This window comes from Thermomyces dupontii (assembly GCF_041956625.1).
Source record: "Thermomyces dupontii strain NRRL 2155 unplaced genomic scaffold VTN31scaffold_3, whole genome shotgun sequence".
NCBI classification, from domain to species: Eukaryota; Fungi; Ascomycota; class Eurotiomycetes; order Eurotiales; family Trichocomaceae; genus Thermomyces; species Thermomyces dupontii.
The window spans coordinates 2430050-2455293 of record NW_027192309.1 but is presented as its reverse complement, the minus strand read 5'-3'; the positions used below and the strand labels follow the sequence as shown (position 1 = coordinate 2455293).

Genomic DNA, 25244 nt, shown 5'->3' with positions numbered 1-25244 from the left:
TCATGTAATTTAGCCGGGATTTTTGTTATCATCATCATCATCGGATCCGCATGCAGACGACGTTCGGCCTTGTCATAGGTAAGATGATTGATTGCCTTAGGTAGGTATGAACAATATCATGATATTCCTGCTGCATTTGTCGATGATGTGATAATGTAATATCAGCCAAGAGGAAAATGAAGATCTATTCAACGGGATCATGTAGCTGTTGATACTTAGTTATCGACCAGTGTAAGTAAATATATATATTCTGCTCAAGCCTGTGCCCTGTCTGTGCTGTAGAGGCATCAAATGACCCTCGCAGCCGCACAACTTGCCCATAGAACCGTCCAATTAGTGAGGACAAACTGTTGCTAGCCCCATACTGCACCATCCAGCGAAGGAATGGCCTTAAATGCCTAGACAGCCCTCATAGCTCTGAAAAGGTGAGGACATCGAGACAGGCACATACGGAGTGCATGAGGTGCAGAGCTCCTGGATGCACACCAATCCACAATATAATCGGAAGTTCAGAACAGCAAGTGGCGACAGTTTCAAGAACAATCAGAGTAGAAAAAAACTGGGACACTTCATTTTCATCCTGGAAAAATGCATACGTTTCCAAAGAGACGGCATCCATCACACGCTGAGTTCAGCTTGGGACCCATTACGCTTGTCTCACTTGGCAAGTGATAAAAGAAGAGATGCTTGAGATCAAAACGTAGAGATCTAGCCAAGCTGTAATTCAGATCGTTCACATAACAGTGGTGTTTTGTTTTGTCCAAGAGTTGTTACCCCAATTGTCTTTGAACTTTCTCCATTGGTTGTCGCAGATGTGCCTGTTGCATTTCTGACTACGGCGCATGCGGAAGTTCTTGGGAGAATGGACCGAAGGACCTGACTAAACTGACAACCGTGTTCTGCTTTGATTCTGCTTAGAGTACATACCGTAGAGAGGTACTGTAATTGCACCACGCAGGGGGTGGGCACTGTCCCTCTATTTATGTACCTAGAAGGACGCAACAAACAAAAGTGCAAGAGGCAAACACGCAGCTATGAGAGAAAGTAGTTAAAGGTGTGGAATTCAACAATCCGTCAGCAATCCTGACTGATGGGTTGATCTGTGACCAGGTTGGACGGAGTTCATCCCAATTTCCAACCAAAGGAGCTCTGAAGCTGCCTGCTGTCTGCACTGTATCAAAGGGGCTCCAAAAGTGAAGTCGATCAAACGTCCTACAGAAATGTCACCATGTTACAGTTCCTTGTGGGTTTGTCATCATTGCTGTGAGCCCTCAAAGTCCAACCGCAGCGATCTGCGGACTAGGGTCAGCCTTCCCCAACCGCGAGGAAAAGGAAATCGTTGGAACTCCTTGGCATACGACCTCGCTGTACCTATGATATTATTACTATCGCTTTACAATAATCCATCTAGTGATACACAGCTGATATGGATTTCTTGCCCACCTGCTCATTTGTTAGATCAGTCTCCCTATCATCAGCATCATCCATATCATCCACATCATCAAGCGGCATACCGTATCTCCTAGGGCACCATCAAGGGGCCCGCCATCCTCGTTTTCAACGGCATGCACAACTCGGTTTTGAAAAGATGTGGCAGGATTCCGGACTCTGCGAGACACATAGGGTACCCCTCGATACTGCGATCAATGGTGATGCAGGAGGAGTTGCGTTGGTCGTGGCTTGGTTTGGTCTGCAACAAGAACGACTTGAAATGGACAACCCGAACAGAGTTATTCCTCGAGTCAGTGACGCGTATTTCGTCTAACCAGTGAAAGAAGGTGAAGACTTAGGGGCGGCTGTCTCAAGGAAGCGTATCGGGAGTTGATGTTCCTGCATGAAGAAGGCAATCAGGACGTCGCCTCGTGGCTGTTAGAGGCAATGGCGTTGGGATGGGTGATTACCCTTTCAGGGAAGTGAAGACAGCAAGACGCGTGAAGTCAATAATCCAGGAAGGAGGACTTGTCTTTTTCACATCCACAGAATTCGAAGGAAATCAAAACCTCATCTGTCAAAAGATCAACCTCCGTCTTGATTCGATCTAGCGGTCAAGTTGGCATTGGGACTCGGGCAACCACAGCCATGCCTCCACAGCGTCACCGCACTTCAAGAAACAGGCAAGTCGCTGGTCAGAAGAGGCCGGCACAGGAACCGCAACCAACTGGAACCCAACATGGTCCCGTACCAGCAAGGGCGATGGGATCAGAGAGGCGCCCTACAACACCTCTGGTGCCTCCGACAGCACCGAATCGGAACAGGCCCGCATCGACCGCTAGTGATGACCTGATCGTAGATGCAGATCAGGACTTATTCGTACTCAGAAGTGCCGGCTCAGAGCCCAGCCATGCCGATCAGCCGGGGCATGCTCCAGAAGATGTCCAAACCCGCGACAATGGCAATGAAGCCGCCTTATCTGGGATAAAATGAAGGCGACGAAGCAATCAAACAGCAAACGAAGAGGCGAATTAGCTCGCCAAGATGAGTGCAATCGACAGGAAGTCGCGATCTATGACAATCCTGCTTTTCAAGTGTGATCTCGAAGCCGCAGATCGGCTCATAAGGAGTGTTTGGGGAGATGATATTGATCCCAACAGTGTTGACTATGACACGTCCTGGAAGAAAACCCCAAACAATGTGAAACGATTCAAGAACAAAACTCTCGAGAGACCGCAGATTAGCTTTCAAAACGTTATCGAATCTCTTAGACCGACGAGGAGTGCAATCTGACGAGGAATTAGCCAGGAGCCGCGCCAGATATATGGCATTTACGACTCGGTCATCCAAGCCCTGGAGCAGTGGGACACCTATTCAATACCTAGTACCGAAGGTGTCAAAGTCAGATACCCTGAAATCAAAACGAACGAGTGCGAAGCCTGCTCCAAAGGAAAAAAAAAAAATGAAACGCCAAAAGAAACGTGCTCCTCGAGATTTGAGTGACTATCGGCCTGGGGAAAAGCTTGCGGTAGATTTTCATGACTTTGAAAGAGATCCAGGCGACTATAAGTATTTGATGCTTGTCACTGACCGAGTTTCCGGGTATATGTGGGACTATCACCTCCAAGACCGGATTAAAGAGTCGTTGATCACGGCATTGAACTCATTACTGGGATACCTCGAAAGACAATATCACATCAGAGTGAAAGTAATTGAATGTGATAACGAGATCAACACGACAAATCCTCAAGTGGGAATGTACCTCCGAAGCCAACATATCAAATTGGAGCCCTCGCCTGCCGACACACAAGACTTGGATGGAGCGGCCGAACGCTCGGGGGATCTGATAAAGGGCAAGATCATTGCGATGCGAGAAAGCTCGAACTTGCCTGAGTCATTGTGGCGAGAAATTTGCAGCGCCGCAGTCTACTTATTGAACTGCACACCACGTTGGAGACTGAATTGGAGGACACCATTTGAAGTCTTTCACTCGTCGCCCGCACGGAGTCGAGAGCCAAATCTCTCCAACTTGCGAGATTTCGGATGCAAAGCATACGCTATGACCACGGATGCAATGAGAAAGAAGAATCGAACGAAGCGGTTCGCCCCGAGAGCATGGATAGGTTACCTCGTGGGATACGCCTCATCCAGTACTTATCGTATCTGGAACCCTATTCTCAAGAAAGTGGTCATCACTCGAGACGTCATATTTGATGAACAACAAATATACAATGATAGTCCAGACGAACCAAGAAATGACTTGAACGAACTTGAACGTGAACAACTACGCAATTTCCTAAACGAGTTGTCAATACCGGAAAGTACATTGGTACAGGTGAGTCCTGCGGTTGAGAACACGGGACTTGATGACATACTTGATGAAGACGGTACATAGTACTCGTCAGCTGAGCTGGCTCGAGACTTTACTCGAGAAGAGCACTTGAATGGTGCAAACCAGACTTCAACTTCTGTGTGTACTGCAGGCACAACCTCTCCCCGAGAATTTAACGATACCGGGCATGTTCCAGGGAGCCCTGCCGGGGACGCCCAGCACCTTCCAAGTCCTGCACATAGTACAACGGAGGAGACGTTGTGGGTAACAACCATACGAATCCGGAGGGTAACACTAGAAACTTCGAGGTGGGAATTCCCACGCCGCCTACCTCGCCTCCAGCTGCCTTGTTTGTTACCATGATTGCTGGATCTTCGTACCGACCGGACGGCGCCCACCGTTAGGGAGGATTGCCTGGAGCTGAGCAGTTTACCTTTGGTCTAGGGGATAGTGTGTCACACACATCTTTCAACGCCAGGGTTTTTTGTGCAGACAGCTCCTCTGGGCAGCATGTCGAATACCTATATTCTAGAGGCTGAAGAGCAGACACCTGGAAGCGCAACTCGTTCGTCCGATACGGATACATTGCATGAAATTTTTTGCTTCCCTCTTCTCTTCGGATAACTTTCTGAGGAACTTCTATTTTCTGGACGGATATCTGTCCGTCGAGCGATCAACGGAGATTGGACAGTGGTACGTGAAAGGTATGGCAATCAAGACAATTGCTGCGTCGATGAATTATCGGACTCCATAGCGCTCTCTGAATGTGCGCTAATATGTGCTTATAGAGGTTTATGCAAACTTGTGTGTTCAAATGAGGTTTTACCTCGATGTCGCCCTGAACCCAAACCGTGCGGCAGAGCAGAAGGGGGCCGGGAAGATCTGCTGCATTTCTGGAGAGACGTCAGAGAAACAGTGGAATTCGGAACCATCCACAAGGGTGAGTTTTATAAACTCGCCCTTGGGAGCAGGGACACAGGACGAAACTGAAAGGAAAAGAAGACAAAAACCTGTTCGCCAACGGCCAGATGGGTCGATAGCAGACGCAGCTGATAACTCGGTCCTATCGGCGCCTCCTTCCAACTGGCCCCTCCGTCCGCAGAAGAGTTCTGACTTATGGAGGTACCTCTAGGTACCTAAGAGGTACCTACCTCCTACCTAGGTACCTAGGTAAGTTAAGTTACCTTACAGATACTCGTAAAAGCCCATCTAGGCATCCACCAGTAGCCCAGCAGAACCCAAACATCTACCACCACCTTCAACGGTTCAAACTTCTCATAAGAGCATTCACCACAATGCCGAATACGATATCACGCCGCCACGATATCGAATCCACAATTGGAGAAGCTGTAGAAAAAGCTTACTCTCAGACAAAACCGAATTTCTCCGCGAGAATTTGGCGTTCCGTATTCGACGTGACAAAGGTCGCCAGCAAAAATCGAGTTTGAACCTCTGATTGCTGTTGAAGCCACAAGAAGAGGCATTGCTCGATTGGATTCGGCACCGTGATGCCCTTCACACTTCTTCGCCGAAGGCGATTAAGGCGTGTGTGAACCGGATTCTTGAAAGAAATGCCACGTCCCAGCCGTCACCACACGCGAGTAAAGATGTGGGTTTATCGAAGCGGCTACCGAGCGACCTGAAACTTTTCAAGCAAAAGCCGATTGAGAAGAAGAGATTGAGCTCGATGGATATGGAAGAGCTGCGCGAGTGGTTCGACGAGTTGAAAGAAACCATGGCCGACATTCCCCCGAAAAAAAAAACTACAATCGATGAGACAGGTTTTCAGTTGGGAGAAGGGAAAGCTCAACAGGTCGTCACGGCAAATCCCGAACGAGCTAGACACGGTGTCGCAGTTGATGGAACGAACGAGTCCCTAACAGGGATCGAATGTGTCTCCGGCGACGGGACTGTCATTCGTACGATTTCCGGATGTGACATCGCCGAAGGGGTACACGACAGATGAGATTGCCCTCGACTGGCTCCATCATTTTCCATGAGCATACGAAGGAGAGGGCAAGAAAATCCAAAAGAGTTCGGATCTCTCCTCTAGATTATTGCTCATGGATGGCACATTTGTTTAGGAATGCGTCCATGCCGTTTATCTATGGTGGTCATGAACGTTACCCATCGCAAAGATAAATATGCCACCACACGCGCGACCTTCTCTCGCTGCGTACGTTCCTCGTGGCACTAATTCCGTCAAGTGCGCGCAAATCGTACGACTGTTGGCGTCTGGCTCGAGCTGCGCAAATATTGCGAAAGAGGTTAATGTCTCTGAAAGAACGGTTTACAGAATTCAAAGGAACCTCGTGACCCATGGCAGTGCGAAGGCGCCTCGATATCGAAAGTTAGGGCGTGCCTGGAAACTCACGAAAGCTGATGAGGATACTCTGTTCGAGTATTTGCTTAGTGAGAGCTGGAGATATCAAGATGAGATAATACAATGGTTATGGTTTGAGCGGGTGGTCCAAGTATCACAGCCTACAGTCTCTCGTCTCATCAAGGATCGCAAATGGTCGAGAAAGAAGCTCAAGCGCGTCTCTCTCAATCGGAGCGAGGCGCTTAGGCGCGCCTATCTCGACGACATTCGTCAATTCACGTCCGAGGATCTTGTCTTCGTTGACGAGTCCATTTTCAACGAAAAGACAGGTTGGCGTCAGTTTTCTACACTCCTATCGGTACCCAGAGGCCAGTACAGGCGAATACTGATCGAGGGTCGGACATGAAGTATTTGTCCGGCAATGAATGTTGATGACCTTCTCCCCTGTACAGGCATGAAGCTTGGGTATTTCAGCGCCGAGGATTACATTGGCTGCCTGCGCGAGTCTCTTATTCCAGCAGTCAATCTTATGGGTGGTCCAAGGGTCATTGTCATGGATAATGTCGCAAGGCACTGCCGTGACGAGGTCCGCGAAGTGATCGAAGAAGGCGGTCATCTTTTGCGCTACCTCCCTCCCTACTCGCCTGGCTTTAACCCCATCGAGTTGAGTATTCAGTGCTCAAGGCCTGGATGAAAAGGCATTGGGTTTTCCTGCGAAGTTCTTGCAACACGTACGGAGAAATTTCTTGCTCTAGCACTGAGGGAGAGCCGCTGCGATCGTTTCGCAAGGGAACAATTCCGTAGTTTCGGAAATGGAGCTTACATAGAAGAGAAGGAGTTGATTAGATCACGGCGGTTTCTCGAACGTTATGAGTAGGATTCCAGCATGGAACTAGAGAATTTCATATGATAAGTCCACGTTCCAGACAGAACAACTGATGTATCTGAGTAAAGAACAAACTTCCTATCCCAGCAAGTTTATTCTCCTTCCGCGGGATCGCCTCGTGCCATGGCCGCTCGTCGCGTGTCCTCCCGAAGCTGTCGATGATATTTCTCGAATGGCCGAAGCTCCGTATGAAAGCCTCGTGCAATGACATCCGACACACCAGCCTGAATAGCGCGTTGATACATTGCGCTGACGCCATCCTCCATCTGCTTCAACTCAGCAATTGTTCAGTCATTGCTTAGAACAACCTCTTTTGCCCGCTCGTATCTTCTCCGTCTGTCTGAGTGGCTCAGAGAGGCGATTTTCCAGTCGAAAAAAGCCACCAGAATCTCGTAGTCATCCTCAGTGGGGTCAATTGGACTGGGCGACCTCGGACGGGACCGAGTGAAGTCGTGAACCATTCCCTGGGAGTGGTTGGTCGGATGAGATGGCTGAGGAGCCGGAGGGGGAGGAGGGTGGAAAGAATCCATATGACTGAATAATTTCTGCGGCATATTTAATTCTGTGTACTTTCCTGCCATATCCATGAAGCGATCGATGGCTGACTTCAGGTCCCTCTCTCGGTCTTGCTTCAGGGGGTGACGGGACTCACGACTTATTGGCCCCTGCTTGGTCCGCCAATACTGGGCAAGGCTGGCGGGGGGTTTTTCAAACGTCGGCGTGCCCGAATTAATCTGGTTCGCCCAAGATTCATGTTGCGGTGCGGTAACGTTATAGTGAAGCTTGGGGTCCAATGGGTCTGGGACTCTGGGTGACGGAGGTTGTTTCTGTTACTACTGTTTTCGTCCAAGCATCGATGACGTTCCATCAGCGCTCGGTACTAAGTGAGTACCAAGATCCTGAACACGCGTGAAATACGACAACCGAGCTTCTTGTTGCTCCAACAGTTGATTCGTCTGCCTAAATCTCGATGCGGGAGTTTCCGCGGGCCCCTGTGAGGCGTCAGATGCCTCATTTTGCGTCTGCGGTGATTCAGCAGTGGGATGCAATGCTGGCCGCCTCGTCCTTGGCGCCGTGGCGGCCTCGCACTCAATCTTGATTTCAGATCTTATGCAAATTCCACTGCGAGGATAATCGGCAAGCGTCGCGTCGACTAGTTTCATAATCCTATCCTCCTCATTTATGTCGAGGGACTAACAGATGATGACTGTATCTCTTCTCTGGCACGCTTTTCAGGTTGCTGGGTTGTCGTATGCACTGTTGTGGTCCTGTGGCATGCGTCACTCGCTGGGGTGCCTTAGTGGCACGCGTGGCCTGGCTACCTCCGGAGTGACGCGTGAACGAACAGTGGAACGAACAATGGCCTTCTTGCCAGTCTGCCGCTCATCGACTTCGGGAACAACGCGCGCACCTCGTCGTTGGCGAAGAGCGTAGCGATCAGTCTGAGGCTGGGAAACTCTTCGCGGCGGCATCGTGATACCTATGGTAAGGGAGTGGCACACGATTGTCTAATTAATAGGTAGGCAGGCCTCATTCGAAATGGATAAACAAGATTGTACAATGTGTTTTTGAAATAAAATGGCAGCATTCAACTGGTAATTAAGTGGACGCAATTACATCACTCTAGGTACATAGATACATACAGAACGCGTCGCGACTAAGTGTATTCCGGGGTCAGATTGGCTGTGAGCGCTCCAGGAAAATATGGGAGTAGCCTAATGCCAAGACTTGAATACGTCAGAATGGCCAACAGGTCAAGTTCGCGCTGTTACGCACTAGTAAGCTGTAAGTACCGGCTTGGCGCGTTTTCTGCCGCCCTGCCGTAGAAGAAACAGAAAAAAGCCCTAAGTCCGCTCCCTTTTCCCTTTCCCTGTCCCCTTCTCCCTTCCCTCTCTTCCTTCGCTTTCGCTTTCGCTCCAGTCCGCAGTCGAAGTGCAGCTGGGTGGTACGGCGCAGCTGAGGAGTGTAAATAGGTGGTAGGTGGTAGGTACTAGGTACTTACGAGGTCTCCATCAAAAGTTCTGTCACCCTCCTTTCGGCCAATGTCTTGGCACGTAATTTATATTATGTAATTATAAGTAGCTAGCCTATTAAGGAAGGTACCGAGTCCAGCATTCGTACCAGGTACCTCTGCGATATCTACGTGACACGGATTATTCTGCTCGTGGGTTAGGTTACCCTATAAAAACCATGAAAAGTAATCTTCATGTTTAGTAGTAAACCTGCTGTTTTGTTTATTGATGATCTTGATTCGTTGCTAAATGTCTACTTGCAGTAATATTTATGTTGTCAAGGTACCTGGTACCTGGAGCAAGTACGAATATTGTGTACTTTCCCTAAATGGATAGGTGTTCTTGTATATTACAAGCCTATTACAAAATTACACGACCAAGGGGGTGACAAAACTTTTGATGGAGACCTCGTACAGTAAGTTAGCCTCTTCTCCGTACAATTGCTGCTGGCGATCAGGTAGGCCTATAGCACGAAAACGGCCCTTGCTAGGTCATTCAAAGGCCGGCCAGACAGCTACAAAAGGCTAGATCTATCAGCGGGAGAATGATTGAATATGCTACTGCTGCAATCAAGTATTCTCCTACTAGACCTACTGCCCTTACTAGGTTGGGCGCTGAACAGCGGCCTTGATCAACCAGAGAACGATAATGAATGCCATTCTCATTGACAAACATGAAAGACTTCCCCTCTTACCGTCAGGGTTTTCCCCTCCTCAACAATTTCGGACAGGCGATGAAGAGAGAGGCTTATTCAGAATCCGATAGGCCTCCAACTCCTTCACGGCGGCCGCATACGATATCCGTTTTGTGCGATGCCGCCTCTCAATCTCCCTAATGATCTTTCTCCGCCGGCAGAAGAAGGTTTGCTCGCTCCCGTTCTTACGCCAGTCCTTATGGCGGTAGCAACGGAGCTTGATCTCGCGGTCCAGGACCTCTTTTCGGAGGAATTCACAGAGCTTGAACTCCGGTTGGATAGCCTTTCCGGCAGAATCGTTGTTTTTCAATGGTATATTGGGCAACAGCGGCCCCCCACCCCCCAGCCCCGGCGTTCGTCAGCCTCCACAAGGAGGAAAGGCGGGCCCAATGGGGAGCTCAAAAGTCAAGATGTGGAGGAAGGGAAGGGATGACGATAAGACTTCATTTTAACTCTTCCTGCCGTGGCAGATAGGCCTCGAGTGTCTTCTTCGGGCGATATTTGGTGTGGTAGGCGACCGCCTTCGCGCCCTCCTCGGCAGCCAGCAGCGCCTCCGGGTCGACAGGCGCATCGTCAACTTCTTCCGCCATTCCGTCAGTTCGTAACCCATCATGCTTGGTCGGCGGATGGTAATCCATCTGCGGATTTCTATCCAGGTGATACATTGGCTCCGTAGCTATCCGGATGTCCGCCGTAGGAAACCCTCAATCATAACCCCTCCAATGCTATCACAGGTAAACCTTAACCCCCTCGAACCGCATTTGATAGTATATAAATAGTAATAGGATAGGTACTAGTAATCAATCAGACAAGAGAAGAACACGATAGTTAACAGGCATAACCCAATCATGACCTCAAATCTCAGTCACTGGTCCAACACCAGGTAGTTACTATGTACGAGTAGTAGGTTAGGTATAGTTTTCTTAACATGTGAAATCTGTATCACCGGTGCTGGACAGTCAACCCTCTGGTAGATTTCCAGATCGTAGTGAAGAAGTTTTAGGGAAGAAGTGAGAAGACGCATTTCATCTCCCTGAAAAGAATCGCCATTAGGATTGTCCGCTGCAATATGATTCGCGGTTTCTTCCTGAAGTTGTCCTAATGCTTGCTGCATTCGCAGGTTAGTGAAGTCTCTTGTCAAGGTATCAAAATATACGCATCTTTTTTCGATATAGTCCTCGTTAGCATGCGGATCTAGCCTTATTCTGTGCCGAAACTTGTAAACATCAAAAGTACTGACGATCCGTGGAAAGCTGGTATCCTTTGGCTCTGATCTTTCTATCGTGGACATCTTGTACCGTCTTTCGAGATCGTTCCTGCAGAAACTGCTCCAAGTGTTGTTCCCAAGCGCCTTGTATAAGACCGCTTTAGAAACCGGCAGGCTGATCGCTATAAATGTACGTCAAATTCATTGAACTGCCTGCAGTGGTTATTATGGTGGAAGCTCCCACGTTGATTCTGAATCCGTATAACTTGGAAATTATCACCGGTAGTTAGCGCATGCAACGCTGTCTCTCTTAGTAAACGATTCATGTAATCGGACTTGTTCAGAAGTTTGATATTCATGGTTCGAATAGGGTAGGGAGCGCCAGTGCAATAGAGGTACTATTATGCAGGGTGTTATGGAAGAATATGAATCACCGTCCCAAGACAGTGATGTATTGTCGAATGATGACCGTCTGACGGATGACGATCCTTCGGTGATAACTGCCATGATTGTCGCAGCAGCTTTCTTCGATTAGAACATTACCTACCCTTTGTTCTGATGCATACTTGCCGTTAGAAATCGTTGAATGATACAACAAAAACTAACTGCAGTTTAACCCCAATTGCAAAAGCAACGAAACAATGTTACCTAGTACAAACTACTGCGTACCAGGTACATATACTAGGTATTTGTAGGTACGTAGTATCTAATCAAACACAAATGTCTGCTTCGACAACAAAGTTCGCATGTTTATTATCGCCGGCTCCAGCCTATACAAGCAGAGTTAAAACATAGATTACTCATGAACTGATAGCTTCTTCTCCACGATCTGTTGCACAGACTTTGGACAAGCTTGCCCTGGACCCTTGTATCTTTCCAACTCTCTCCTGGCTTCATCAACCGTGTCTTCGTCTCGTCTCACTTTCATTATTTGTCGCTCCAAAGACTCAGACTCCTCGGCGTTCTGAACTTTTTGACTGCTTGCAGCAAGAGCAGCGTGTCGAGTCAGGCAGGTTTCGAAGGCGTCGTGGATGGCTTTCGCCCATTTTAATTGCTCTTCGCATCCTCCTCGGTTTTCTTTCCACCAGTCGTTCGTTTTTTGTTGGTAATCTAAAAGTTTACTCCGATGAAAGAGCTCCAGTCTATCGATCTTGGTCCACTGGTCCCTGATTACTCTGTTGTAAGCATCATACGAAGAATGCGGGAACGCCTTCACGAGCTCCAGCACGTCACGGCTGAGACTTGGTAAGATATCGCGGCAATACTGGCAAGCCATCTTGATCTTCAACAGCTTCATGGATAGCGCCCACGGTTCCACGTATTTTCCATCTAGTATCAGTTGGTTCAGTTCACAGAGAAGGTTGTTAGCACCTGTCAGGCCATCTTGTACTTGTTTTAAATCGGCAGCGAACTTCGTCTACTTGGATGGTGTTCGTTGTTAGCACAACGATTGATGTCCCTTTTTAGAATGCATGCTTCTGTGTACTTTCCTGCCATATCCATGAAGCGATCGATGGCTGACTTCAGGTCCCTCTCTCGGTCTTGCTTCAGGGGGTGACGGGACTCACGACTTATTGGCCCCTGCTTGGTCCGCCAATACTGGGCAAGGCTGGCGGGGGGTTTTTCAAACGTCGGCGTGCCCGAATTAATCTGGTTCGCCCAAGATTCATGTTGCGGTGCGGTAACGTTATAGTGAAGCTTGGGGTCCAATGGGTCTGGGACTCTGGGTGACGGAGGTTGTTTCTGTTACTACTGTTTTCGTCCAAGCATCGATGACGTTCCATCAGCGCTCGGTACTAAGTGAGTACCAAGATCCTGAACACGCGTGAAATACGACAACCGAGCTTCTTGTTGCTCCAACAGTTGATTCGTCTGCCTAAATCTCGATGCGGGAGTTTCCGCGGGCCCCTGTGAGGCGTCAGATGCCTCATTTTGCGTCTGCGGTGATTCAGCAGTGGGATGCAATGCTGGCGGTATACCTCGAAAGACAATATCGATGTTTTCTTTGCTGTGGCCATTGTGGTACTTTGTGAGAGCAAGTGTCAGTTCTGAAAGTTTCTTAATCGTCGAACGCGAGTATTAGTATTCTCGAGAGTTTTCGAGTGTCGACTTCAGTGTTTCTAAGTCCGAGACTACTTCGACGAAGGTCAAGATGCCCCTATTTATACCGAGGGAGTGCAATCTTCTGGATAGTATGCCATTGTGAAATGTCTGCACTCCTTGACGGGTTCTGCGTGTCATGATTGACTCCTTTCTGTGACTCGACAGGGACTTGCACTGAGGGGGAGTTGCGAATGACCAATACGGCCGAGTATGAGGGTTCGATCACAGATTTCTTCAATTGTACGATGCAAAACAACTGGAGGAATTCCAGTGGCAATAAGTACTCTTTGAGCTGAGGGTGCCTTGATGATCTGTTCTGAACAATGAACTGTTTGAATGTTGATCATTCTTGTTCTTGGATTAAGGCCATGTCATAGGAGTTCTTTGTCATGGTACAACTCTTTGTGTGGAATACAAGGCATTGTGACTATGTCAACCGTGTCAACCGCTGCCATCTTCGTCGAATTTGATTGTCGTTCTGATTCTCACTGGAAATGATTGATTGAAGCAGCCAAAGGCGAGGTAGACAACTGTAGTGTAGCCCTAATTCCCCACCCCACTCGCTGTAGCTAGGTGGGTACCTAGTATCTACTCTGCATGCATTCTACGTCTAGAGTCAAAGCATCCATTGCTACGTTCATTAGATGCTTCATAGAACTCCAGCTGCGCTAATACAACCTTTCTAGCCCGTCAAAGAAACACCTACCCCTTCAAGACACCAACTACCGTTGTTTAAAGTCAGAGAAAGAGGCTCAATGGCATCAATTCAAAATCAACGAACTCAAGCTAGCTACATGCAAGAAGCTACTATCCGCCTTTCTCATGATCCTTCAACATCTCTTGATCACCGGGACGGTAAAGTGTTACACATCCACCTCGTAAATCTTCATGTTCCTCTCCCGCAGAAGCTGTTCCACAGTTCTTGGACAAGCGTATCCCGGCTCTCCTCGTCTTGCTAACTCCTCACTGGCTTCTTTGATCTTCTCCAATGGCCAACAATTGTCGTCAGCGTCGCAAACCACGCGGGTGTATTCGTCCCATATAGCCTGCGCCCAGTATCGCTCATTCTGGAAATCTATGTCCTCCTGGTTCCAAATTCTCGGTAACTGCTTTTCTATGCTTCACAAGCTTGGAACGCAATGCTCGTATTCCCTCGAGGGCGTTCAGTTTGTTTTGGATTTCTTTCTTGAAACCAGTAATCACAGGATAGTTGGAACCAGCAATTGACTCGAGTATCTCCACTTTCTTTTCGACCAGTGGCAGTTTGTCGTTGAGGACGCGGCATATCATGTCGGTTATGAGCAGAACCATGGATATACCCCATGGTGGTGCGTTTCTGGTGTTGTCGCTGAGCAGGAGAGCTTGGGCCTCATTCAGGTCCTGAGAAACCCTTTCCAGGTCTCTGACGATTCCGTCCTATTCGAGAATTTGTTTCGTTAGCACGCCAACCGGGACCGCGGAAAGCTCGTAGATCAACGTCCCCGACGATGCTTTCCCCGTGGTGGCCATTTTGATACTAATTCTCAAACGCCGTTTGTTAGTATCTCTGAGCGCTGTGCCTGAGCGTTGTCTTCGAATGCCTTTTTATGTATGACTCCTTTGACGAAGGTCGAGCTGACTCTATTATATTGGAGTGGATAATCCAGCAGATGTGACATGGTGATCCCGGATACTTGATATCTTCTTCTGCACCTCCATGGAGATTTGCGTAGATGAGTTGACGACTGGCGAATGAGTGGTAGAGTTCTTTCACAAACTACCTAACAGGAGGTGAATACACCCGCGTGGTTTGCGACGCTGACGACAATTGTTGGCCATTGGAGAAGATCAAAGAAGCCAGTGAGGAGTTAGCAAGACGAGGAGAGCCGGGATACGCTTGTCCAAGAACTGTGGAACAGCTTCTGCGGGAGAGGAACATGAAGATTTACGAGGTGGATGTGTAACACTTTACCGTCCCGGTGATCAAGAGATGTTGAAGGATCATGAGAAAGGCGGATAGTAGCTTCTTGCATGTAGCTAGCTTGAGTTCGTTGATTTTGAATTGATGCCATTGAGCCTCTTTCTCTGACTTTAAACAACGGTAGTTGGTGTCTTGAAGGGGTAGGTGTTTCTTTGACGGGCTAGAAAGGTTGTATTAGCGCAGCTGGAGTTCTATGAAGCATCTAATGAACGTAGCAATGGATGCTTTGACTCTAGACGTAGAATGCATGCAGAGTAGATACTAGGTACCCACCTAGCTACAGCGAGTGGGGTGGGGAATTAGGGCTACACTACAGTTGTCTACCTCGCCTTTGGCTGCTTCAATCAATCATTTCCAGTGAGAATCAGAACGACAATCAAATTCGACGAAGATGGCAGCGGTTGACACGGTTGACATAGTCACAATGCCTTGTATTCCACACAAAGAGTTGTACCATGACAAAGAACTCCTATGACATGGCCTTAATCCAAGAACAAGAATGATCAACATTCAAACAGTTCATTGTTCAGAACAGATCATCAAGGCACCCTCAGCTCAAAGAGTACTTATTGCCACTGGAATTCCTCCAGTTGTTTTGCATCGTACAATTGAAGAAATCTGTGATCGAACCCTCATACTCGGCCGTATTGGTCATTCGCAACTCCCCCTCAGTGCAAGTCCCTGTCGAGTCACAGAAAGGAGTCAATCATGACACGCAGAACCCGTCAAGGAGTGCAGACATTTCACAATGGCATACTATCCAGAAGATTGCACTCCCTCGGTATAAATAGGGGCATCTTGACCTTCGTCGAAGTAGTCTCGGACTTAGAAACACTGAAGTCGACACTCGAAAACTCTCGAGAATACTAATACTCGCGTTCGACGATTAAGAAACTTTCAGAACTGACACTTGCTCTCACAAAGTACCACAATGGCCACAGCAAAGAAAACATCGACAAACAAAGATAGTAATTACGAGACCGACGAACGAGTGGTAAGTCCTCCGTTACTGCTTGTCTGCATGCATTCTAAAAAGGGATATCAATCGTTGTGCTAACAACAAACACCATGAAATAGACGAAATTCGCTCGCCAGTTAAAGGACTTACAAAATACCCTGACTAGTGCATCGCCTATGAATCGAACCAAATGACAGTACATATGAAATTCCCGGCACCGTGGATGCTATCCATGAAGCTGTTGAATATTGACATGACTTGGCGTTATTGCAGCGCTAGCCTACCGGGTCTCACCAGTGATTTGAAGCAGATCGTGAAGGAGTTCCCGAATTTTCCGCATGATGCTTACAACAGAGTAATCAGAGAACAGTGGGCCAAGATCGAAGGACTGGTGGCCTTTCGCCAACAAATACTTGAACCATACCAACAGCAAGCAAGAGACTGGTGGAAAGTAAACCGAGGAGGATGCGAAGTGCAGTTACGCTGGGCGAAAGCCATCCACAACGCCTTCGAAATCAGCCAGGTTCGGACTGGACTTACTGCACTCGTTCAAAGTGTTATGACCGCTGAGGAATCTGAGCGTTTGCGACGAGAAATGATGATACTCGAACAATACGAGAGCATAATCCATGAAGCCAGGAAAGAGTTAGAAGCTTACACGAACCCGGCGGATCCTTGTCCGAAGTCTGTGCAAAAAGTTTTGGAGATGAAGTTACCAGTCGGAATACTTTGTGAATGATCCGTGTTTCAACTCTGTCTGTTGATAGGCTGGAGCCGGCACGATCAACTGGTGTGCATTTTGTGTTTTGGTAGCAGAGATATATGTATGACTAGAGACTACGTACTTACAGGTACCGAATAGGTAGCATTTTTTTTGTTGCTTTTGCAAGTGAGGTTAGACTGCAGTTGTTTTCTGTTCGTCTAATCATCAATTTCTAACGCCGCGGATGCATCAGAACAAAGGCTAATGCTCTTAGATCGAAGAAAGCTGTTGCGAACATCATGACAATTATCACCCAAGGGTCGTAAATGGACGGTCATCATTCGACAATACATTACTGTCTTGGGACGGTGATTCACATCTCCCATCACACCCTGTATTGAACTGGCGCTCCCTACCTTATTCTATCTATGAATGTCAAAACTTCTGAACAAGTCCGACTCCATGAATTGTATATATACAGAGACAATTTCGATTGAGATGGAAAGTCGTTTGAAAAATATACGAATCCATAAGTCAACGTGGGAGCTTTCACGATAGTAACCACTAGTTACAGGCAGAATGAAACTGCGAAACATATCGCAGTGGACAATCCTAATGGCGATTCTTTTCAATGAGATGAAATGCGTCTTCTCACTTCAGCCTTGGAATTGCTTTCAGAACGAATGGAGAATCCACCAGAGGGTTGACTGTATCATAACCTATACTACTGTACCTGGTGGGTTCCCATCAACAATTGAAGCTGGGATGGTTCCGGTAGGCCGGGCCGGTGGGGCCATCAATAGGTTATGTAATTTTCAGATAAGCTCCTGAAAAGTGAAAACTGAAAGATCTGACCATTCAGAGTGTGTTGTTCAACTTCAGCATTTCGGAAGCTCCGCTTTGCCCCACAAGCCTAACCGAAGTGCACATGACTACTTATCCAAACAGGGTACAGTCTTATTGGCAGGTTATAACGAAACGCAGGAGGGCACAGTACTACAATACCTATATACAATTACGAGTAATCAGGAGATAGACAAGAATAAGTACTAGAGGTAGTTACCTCAGGTACCAGGTATCAAGCAGGGTACGGGAACCGTGGCATGCAGGTCCTTGGAAGTTGAAATCTGCATTCAGCTCACTCCGAGCAGGAAGCATTGAAGTAGCCAGTTTGTACTAGTCAGTACTCCCTCCAAGTATGTACTGAGTTTTTGTACCGACATAAATTTCCACAGTCTAGTAACATCTCGATGATATATGTGGTAACTTTGACTGGTCAGTACACTTCGTTCCCTTCTTGCATTCAAGGCCAACTCACGACGGATTTTGTCTGTGTCTAATGGAGGAATAGCACCCTAAGAAATCACCCTCTTGTTGTTTGTTGACATTGTCACGGAGCCATTAGTATGCACTGTTGTATTCCACCAAGTTTTATGTATTCACCGTGCTCTTATAGGCCTACTATCTACTTGACTTGCCTGCTCTTCAGAGTACAGGAAACCCGATTCAACAGATTAACCCTCCTTAGTTTCTACAGTTACTGTCCTGTTCCTTTTTTTCTCAACTGTCGTGAACAAACTCCGGCACGAATAGCCTTGCCACCGTCGATCAAATAGTCAGGACTCAGCCGAGGCACCTCACAGGAGAGACCAAAAAAAAAAAGCCGAGCATCAACGAGGAAGTGAGGCAAACAGACCTTTCCGAGTACCTCGAGACTCTGCACAAAAATCCCTTGAAGAATTATGAAGTTGATTCCGAGAAAACCCTATCGGAGTGGAACTTCTGTGAACCCAAGTCCAACGTCTCCCCTGCTCGTCTCACTGCCTGGGGGACTTCTTCGAACAGTGGAAAAGGACCTTGGAAACAGCTGTTCTCCGTGATTCCGAAAGATCAACAACTCTTTCCCTGCCGGGCATCTCTGAGAGCCATGGCCGCCGTAGTGTCAAAGGATCGAATTACCCGCTCTGTCGCTCTCATTCAGAACGGATTTCTGGAGAGTCTAGTTTCGGAAATTCCAAACAACTGAGGGAACACCACGTAGATGGTTCATCCAGCCTCAGTGGGAGCATTGTACTCGATACCGAGCAAAATGTGCTCAGCCACATTGGCGAAGATCCTTGGGAAGAACGGTTTGGATGGAGAACCGAAGTGCCTCGGATACGTGAGATACGGGTGTCTAAAGATGAGCACGGGGCGCCGGCCGGTCGGCGACTGATTTGTGTTTCTGAGCGCAAGTACCCCTATAAGCTTACCCGCCCCCCCCCCCCCCCCCCGCCCCCGTACCTTCGCCTGGGACTTCGAAAAACATGGACATTCTGGAGGTTGTTAGTCGAACTACAGAGCCTCTTGCAGATGATGAGGAGGACCGTTTCCGGTATCACGCGGAAAGGCTGACGGCCGCCGTTGTAACGCAAATCGTCCACCATAGGTTATGTTGGAAACGGGGTTAGAATATGGGTACCTTTTAACGAACACTGTAATTGTTTCAAAGTCGACTGGGAGGACCCGGTCATACTCTACTGTCAGTTGGCGGGATTCCAGTGGCCGAGATCGAGGCGCATCCGGACAGCACCTTGTACTGCACAGCTATCAGCCAAGCTCTGGCCTTGATCCTGCTGGCTAGCGAATCGTCTGGCGTTTGCAAAGTGAGCGACTGTCAGACAGTCGCTCTATGGAAAGGCTGACTAAAGGGGAGGATAACCCGAGAGTATTCTGCAAACTATGTTTTGGCATGATCGGCATATGCAGCCGCCACCATCTGCACTCGCATGTAGAGCCTATTGCGAGATAAACAGAACTCCGCATTGGCTGCCTGAGAAGCCGGAGCAGCACGGCGGGTGTGCGGCTCTTATGTGTATTTGCGCCCAGTTCCTGTTATGCGCCCCGGTGGGCAGCCTGACTGGAGGGCCATATGACGGGGCCTGGAACAAGATGAAAGGATGCAAAGCTCTGTCAAGGCTGCTACTGCCCGAGGCTATCTATATACATACAGTCCTAAATTAAGGGGCACGTGACAGTTCCCCTCAGGCCAACAACGAATTTGGCAAACTTCCTGCAGAGACAAACGGAAGCCACCAGTATTGTACACAGGCTTGCCTCTTGGAATTGGTGAGGCGCCACATGCTAGATCGCATTTGTTTGAACTACTCCCTCCACGTGCAGGACAGAGGCAACGAGGAGATTCAGCGTCACCCAATTGATCGTGCAACTTTGGGTAGGTAGTCTTCTGGCGGAACAGTTGCGTGGAACGATAGACGAAGGGTTGGAGCCCTTGGGCAAGCAAGGATCGCGCGGTGTCCTATTCAAGGTCCCATTGCTCAAGCACGGCTACATTGTTTGTGATCAAAGGAACGGTCCCGGAGTTTCGTAGCAATCGTTGGCGCGAGGCGTCCGCGTACAAACGGCTCCAGCCTGTCAAGGGCGTCTGTGTCCGCGGATATTTGTGGTCGCATGAGTTGGACGGGCCTTAATACAATGACCATCGGTTGCGCGGAAACCCAGCGGGTGATGGTGACAAACTTTAAAAGCACTTGGTTCATCGAGAGCACGCCGCTATCACTGAAGGAAGCGTCCCCCTCCAACTGGCGACAGAACTGCGAGTCCCTTCAGATATTGCTCTCCGGGTATACGAGTCGGACAGTGCGTTATCTGGTGACGGCACGAGATTTGAAGCACCATTGACTTGACATGCAGGTCCTGGAAAGAACGTCTAGATTGCCATATGATCAAAGGCAGATCATTTGATCGAAATTAGCATTGTGTCAGTTCATTCGTCTCATGTCAGTGATGCAATGCCTGTCCTGTAACAGTCCTACTGGATGAAACAGCGTAGAGATCCAGCGACACGAGTAGGAACGATCCGACTAGCGAGGCTGCTCAGATTGTCCTAAATCATGGCGCTGGACACTTCGTTGTTCATCCCATCATCCCTCCTACTCGGTCCGGTACTGTCGTTCAAGGTGGTATGGTGCATACTTACTCGTATACGTACGCGAGATGGAAAAGGTACATGAATCTGATGATGCACTGTATCGGAAGAACCCTGGAGGGCTGCCCGAATGAGTGAAAATCGATGGGTTTAAGAACTTAATGCTCTGGATCTGGATACTCGGAACTGAGTCTGAAGCCGAGGCAATCGGTCCGCAATCGAAGATCGAACATTAAACCGGTGTGTAGGTAACTATTGGTGACGTAAAAATACAAAATGATGACAAAACATAGTTACGTCAGGAGCTCGATGAGTAAGCATTGCCTACGTTTTTTGATTGGCGATGCGCGGAGGTCAGATCGAAGGCAACGTCAAAATAATAGGTAATGGCACTGGATGTTCTAACCCACAAAACGAAACAAGTTTACGAAGACGTTTCACAAAAGTACTCTATTATCAGGGAGGTAGGTACTTACCTCTACTAGTTATCTATCAGGTTGAAAATAAGAATGTCTTCGATCTTATGAACCAAGCCCTAGCCCTAAGATAGGGCAACGGCGATCATGACATGATCGGGACCCTAACGTCCCGCATATGCGACCTTCTCGCCTTGGCGTTTCATGTGCCGTCCAGGAAACCAGGACACGCATTAAACTCTAATTTTTCTTGAAGGCGTTGGAACTTGGAAGCTTGTCGGAGCTTGAATTGAAACCGGCCAAGCTTCACAACAGCAATATCAGCATACATTCTATGATCTGCAAGATGAACGCAACTCCCAGATTCGATAGTAGATTCAATACAGACCGGTTGAATCCATAGTCTAGTATTCTTCATACCTAGGTATTTCACTACTTGGAAGCTGAGGATTCTGGACCTGACGAGTTCCACTCCGCCCCTCCACTCCGCCCCGCCCCTTGACGGCGTGGCCAAGTGGCGTCTGCAAGACATGGAACCGAGCGGGAAATATTCCGACCTGAAGGACCTGATTGGCGGGAATGGTGCTGATATAAGCCAGATTCAACCCCCGTCCCTTTTTCGCTTCTCATTCACGGATTCGCCCATGGGCAAAAGTGGGAGATTTGGACTTGGCTTGACGAGTGTGAGAGTCCATGGCTTTTGTCGAGATCTAGAAAAAAGATCGCTAGACCTTTATTATTATATGACTCGATGGCCGTCTAATTTCATTCTTCCTGCACAGCATTGTTCTGTGGTTTCTACTCATTCCCTTCTCTTCGACCCCTATTGTTCATACCTCACGCTCGTTACCCTACTTTCTGAACTCAAAGTCGTTCTTTTGAGGCCTGTGGCCGGGTTTTTTTTTTCTCCAATATCAGCTTCTGTCATTCCTTTCAACAGTATATTTTGAATCTGTCATTCTTTGAATTCGATTGCAAGTATTACTCTGGCCAGGCGCCAGCATGTCGAACACCGCCCCCGAAGCCAACGACCCGCGCGCCAATGTCCGTCAGGGAGAGGAAGGCGCCGCCATGCGCAGCGCCTCGGACGAGGGAACTTTCGCAGACGAGGATCGCGGCCGGACAGCGAACGGAGGATTGACGGTCGACACATCGACTAATCGCTCGTTGAAGGCTGAGCCGTCCCCCTCTGCCATTCGGGAACACTCACTGCGTCTGGACGACGAGTTGGCAGTACTGGAAGCGGAGAGGGTCGTGTCCAATAACACGCAGCGCGAAGATGCAAAGAGCGAAAAATCGTCCCTCCATCGGTCCCGCTCCTCGCGCCGCTCCGAACCCGTCGACGAGTTCGATGCGGCCACCAACCCATTGCATGAGAAGGCGGCCGTGTACAATCCCCCGGATAATCCCACCACCAGCCTGGCTAGGGCGCTCAAGAAGATCCACAGCTCGAGCTTCCTCGTCCGATACATCATCTATATCATCCCCGTCGTCGGCCTCATTCTCATCCCCCTGCTGCTGGGGAGCCTCGTCTTCCCGAATGCCACCGTCGGTGATGTAAAGCTCATGTGGTTCAGTATCTGGCTGGAGATCTTCTGGCTGACCCTGTGGGCGGGCCGTCTCGTCGCCAAATGTATCCCATATGTGCTGGGCATGATCATGTCGATCTTCACGAACAACCCTAAGAAATGGAGGGACTTGGGTTCGCAGCTGCAAATGCCGGCCACACTCTTCTTCTGGTGGCTCGGTGTCGAGATTTCATTTCTGCCCACCATGGTCAACCACCATATCGATGGCTCCAAGCGGGTCCGCCACTGGGAGATGGTGATGAACAAGGTTATTGTGTCGATCTTTGTCGGAGTCATTCTGAACCTGGTCGAGAAGTTGATCATTCAGCTGATCGCAATCAGCTTCCACACCCGAACCTATGCTGATCGCATTGAAATCAACAAGTTTCAGATTGGCAGTCTCGCCAAGTTGTACGCCTACTCGAGAGAAGTCCTTTCCCTGAAAGACGAGGATTTCGAGGAGAAGAGTTCAGAAAAAGAGGGAACAAAAACGCCCTTAAACTACGCCAGTGCGGCCACCAAGGTCGCTCGGAAAACACTGAACAAGGTGGGAGACATGGCCGGAGCGGTGGCGGGCGATTTCACGGGCAAGAAAGTCGCAAAGAGCACCCATCCACAACAGGTGGTGCTCACTCTCCTCGGCTCGACATCAGGTAGCCAGGTCCTAGCCCGGCGCTTGTATCGAACCTTTGTCCGAGAGGGATTCGACACCGTGTTCGCTGGCGATCTGAAGGCCGCGTTTGACAACAGCGAAGAGGCGGACGCCGCCTTTGCCATGTTCGACAAGGATATGAACGGTGACATCTCGATGGAGGAGCTGGAAGCTGTGTGCGTCGAAATTGGGCGGGAGCGCAAATCGATCACGGCATCGCTGAAGGACCTTGATTCGGTCGTGTCGAAACTCGATAGCGTCTTGTTCTTCATCGTCTGCGTTATTACGATCTTGGTGTTCCTGTCGTTGATCTCCACATCAGCGGCGGGTGTGCTGACATCGGCCGGCTCGACAATTCTGGCCCTCTCATGGCTGTTCTCCGCCACGGCGCAGGAGTTCCTGCAGTCGGTGGTGTTCGTGTTCATCAAGCACCCATTTGACGTTGGGGACCGTGTGACGGTGTACGGGACGACCGGTGACAACCTGACTGGGGACGACTATTATGTGAAGAAAATCTCGCTCTTGTACACGGAGTTCAAGAAAATGCAGGGCCATGTCGTGCAGGCTCCCAACAGTTATCTCAACACGCTATTCATCCTAAACCAGCGTCGCTCGGGAGCATTGGCGGAAGCCGTCCCAGTTGTGCTCAAGTTCGGTACGACCCTGGAGCAGATCGAGACTCTGCGGCAGAGACTGCTTGAGTTCGTGCGGTCTGAGAAGCGCGAGTATCAGCCGAACATCTTAACAGAGCTGCGGGACGTGACGGAAGCATACTCGATTACATTGAATGTGGTCTTCTTCTACAAGTCCAACTGGCAGAATGAGGGTCTTCGGCTGCAGCGACGGAACAAGTTCATCTGCATGCTCATGCTGTCGATGCAGGAGATCGGTATTGAAGGGCCGCGCAAGAACATGCAAGGAGCGCACGTCGACTACCCGTATCATGTTGCGTACCACGGTCTGCCGCCGAGCTATTCTGTGGCGACATCGGGTCAGCACGATAATTCACGACCGCCGACCGTCGAGTCGTCGTCGGCGACAAGACCAGCGACGATTGCCGAGGAGCGCGGCGAAATCCCGGAGAACAGCAGCATCAGTACCGGCATGGCGCCATCTCAGCAGCCGCAGCAGCATCATTCGATCCTCCGCAAGGGCTCAACGGTCGCTGCGGCACGTGCACGGGGCGAGTCAACCTCACGCCCTGGACGGCACGTGGACTTCTCGCTCGGGATGACCGAGATGTCCTCGGGAGACGTCATGGGCGACGTCTTTGAAGGTCGAGGTCCCTCGCGGCTCGAAGAAGTCGTGCGCACCGCCAATCGAGAGAGCGAGGAGCGGCGAGCTCGGGTAGAGGAAGAGCGCGCCTCGGTGACGTCGGGGATGCGGCGGGTGCGGACGGGCAGCCACAGCAGCTCGGTTGTGTCGCCGCGCGCGCACGGAGGTCTTCTCGAGCCGGAGAGCAGCGGTGTTCCCCGGTCGTCGCTTGAGTCTCGTAATTCAGCCCGTCCGAGCTTTTCATCTTCCCTTCACCGTTCTCGATTCCTCGGCAGGCCGTCCACGGAGGCGAGGCGTGAGGATTTGGAGCAGGGCCAATTCAATCCCGGTAGGAATGGGCCCAACTGAACCACCCTTTCTGGATGGGAACGATGCTTGTTGATAACGACCTTTCTCAACCCATTTCTCAAGACCGGAACCTCGTTCATGATGACGTACTATCCTTTGTCGTCGGTCGGATGATTCCGATTCAGTTATTTCATCCGGATCCCGGGTTCGGACCGTTGCCATCTTTTGACTTGCATCTAATTGCTCTTCTTTTTGCACGTATACATGTCAACTCCAGCTGAATTCGCAGCACATGTGCTTTTCATGCTCATACGGAAGCGACTTGCTGTATGTAATTGAGTAGACTGAAAATACCATTCAGGAACGATTCAGATGCTCATAATTGCCTCGTTTGGTAACTTTCAAATCAGCGGTTGTTTATTAATCAGCAGTCGGTGTTTACGGGAAAAACTAAAGATCCATCTGTTTACATTCTAGTCGTTGCAATCTCATATCACGAAGTGACCAA

General features: G+C 49.2%; 6 protein-coding genes across 6 annotated transcripts; 4 read left to right on the top strand and 2 right to left on the bottom strand.

Moving 5' to 3' along the window:
• Nucleotides 1-2755: 2755 nt before the first annotated feature.
• Nucleotides 2756-3826, top strand: VTN31DRAFT_4377 (uncharacterized protein; the record flags this gene model as incomplete). The annotated part of the gene is made up of 1 exon (XM_069404758.1): nucleotides 2756-3826. The coding sequence occupies one exon, from the start codon at nucleotides 2756-2758 to the stop codon at nucleotides 3824-3826; it is 1071 nt and encodes a 356-aa protein (XP_069261700.1).
• A 526-nt stretch (nucleotides 3827-4352) lies between these two features.
• VTN31DRAFT_4376 (uncharacterized protein) lies at nucleotides 4353-4816 on the top strand (the record flags this gene model as incomplete). Its single annotated transcript, XM_069404757.1, has 3 exons — nucleotides 4353-4467; nucleotides 4552-4703; nucleotides 4766-4816. 3 exons carry the CDS (start codon nucleotides 4353-4355, stop codon nucleotides 4814-4816), a joined length of 318 nt encoding a protein of 105 aa, XP_069261699.1.
• A 1091-nt stretch (nucleotides 4817-5907) lies between these two features.
• On the top strand, nucleotides 5908-6492 carry VTN31DRAFT_4375 (uncharacterized protein; the record flags this gene model as incomplete). The annotated part of the gene is made up of 1 exon (XM_069404756.1): nucleotides 5908-6492. The coding sequence occupies one exon, from the start codon at nucleotides 5908-5910 to the stop codon at nucleotides 6490-6492; it is 585 nt and encodes a 194-aa protein (XP_069261698.1).
• Nucleotides 6493-10121: 3629 nt separating this feature from the next.
• Nucleotides 10122-12161, bottom strand: VTN31DRAFT_4374 (uncharacterized protein; the record flags this gene model as incomplete). Its single annotated transcript, XM_069404755.1, has 2 exons — nucleotides 10122-10326; nucleotides 12079-12161. 2 exons carry the CDS (start codon nucleotides 12159-12161, stop codon nucleotides 10122-10124), a joined length of 288 nt encoding a protein of 95 aa, XP_069261697.1.
• A 6494-nt stretch (nucleotides 12162-18655) lies between these two features.
• VTN31DRAFT_4373 (uncharacterized protein) lies at nucleotides 18656-19035 on the bottom strand (the record flags this gene model as incomplete). Its single annotated transcript, XM_069404754.1, has 2 exons — nucleotides 18656-18833; nucleotides 18893-19035. The coding sequence occupies 2 exons, from the start codon at nucleotides 19033-19035 to the stop codon at nucleotides 18656-18658; spliced, it is 321 nt and encodes a 106-aa protein (XP_069261696.1).
• Nucleotides 19036-21955: 2920 nt separating this feature from the next.
• On the top strand, nucleotides 21956-24796 carry VTN31DRAFT_4372 (uncharacterized protein; the record flags this gene model as incomplete). The annotated part of the gene is made up of 1 exon (XM_069404753.1): nucleotides 21956-24796. The coding sequence occupies one exon, from the start codon at nucleotides 21956-21958 to the stop codon at nucleotides 24794-24796; it is 2841 nt and encodes a 946-aa protein (XP_069261695.1).
• Between the last annotated feature and the right edge of the window lie 448 nt (nucleotides 24797-25244).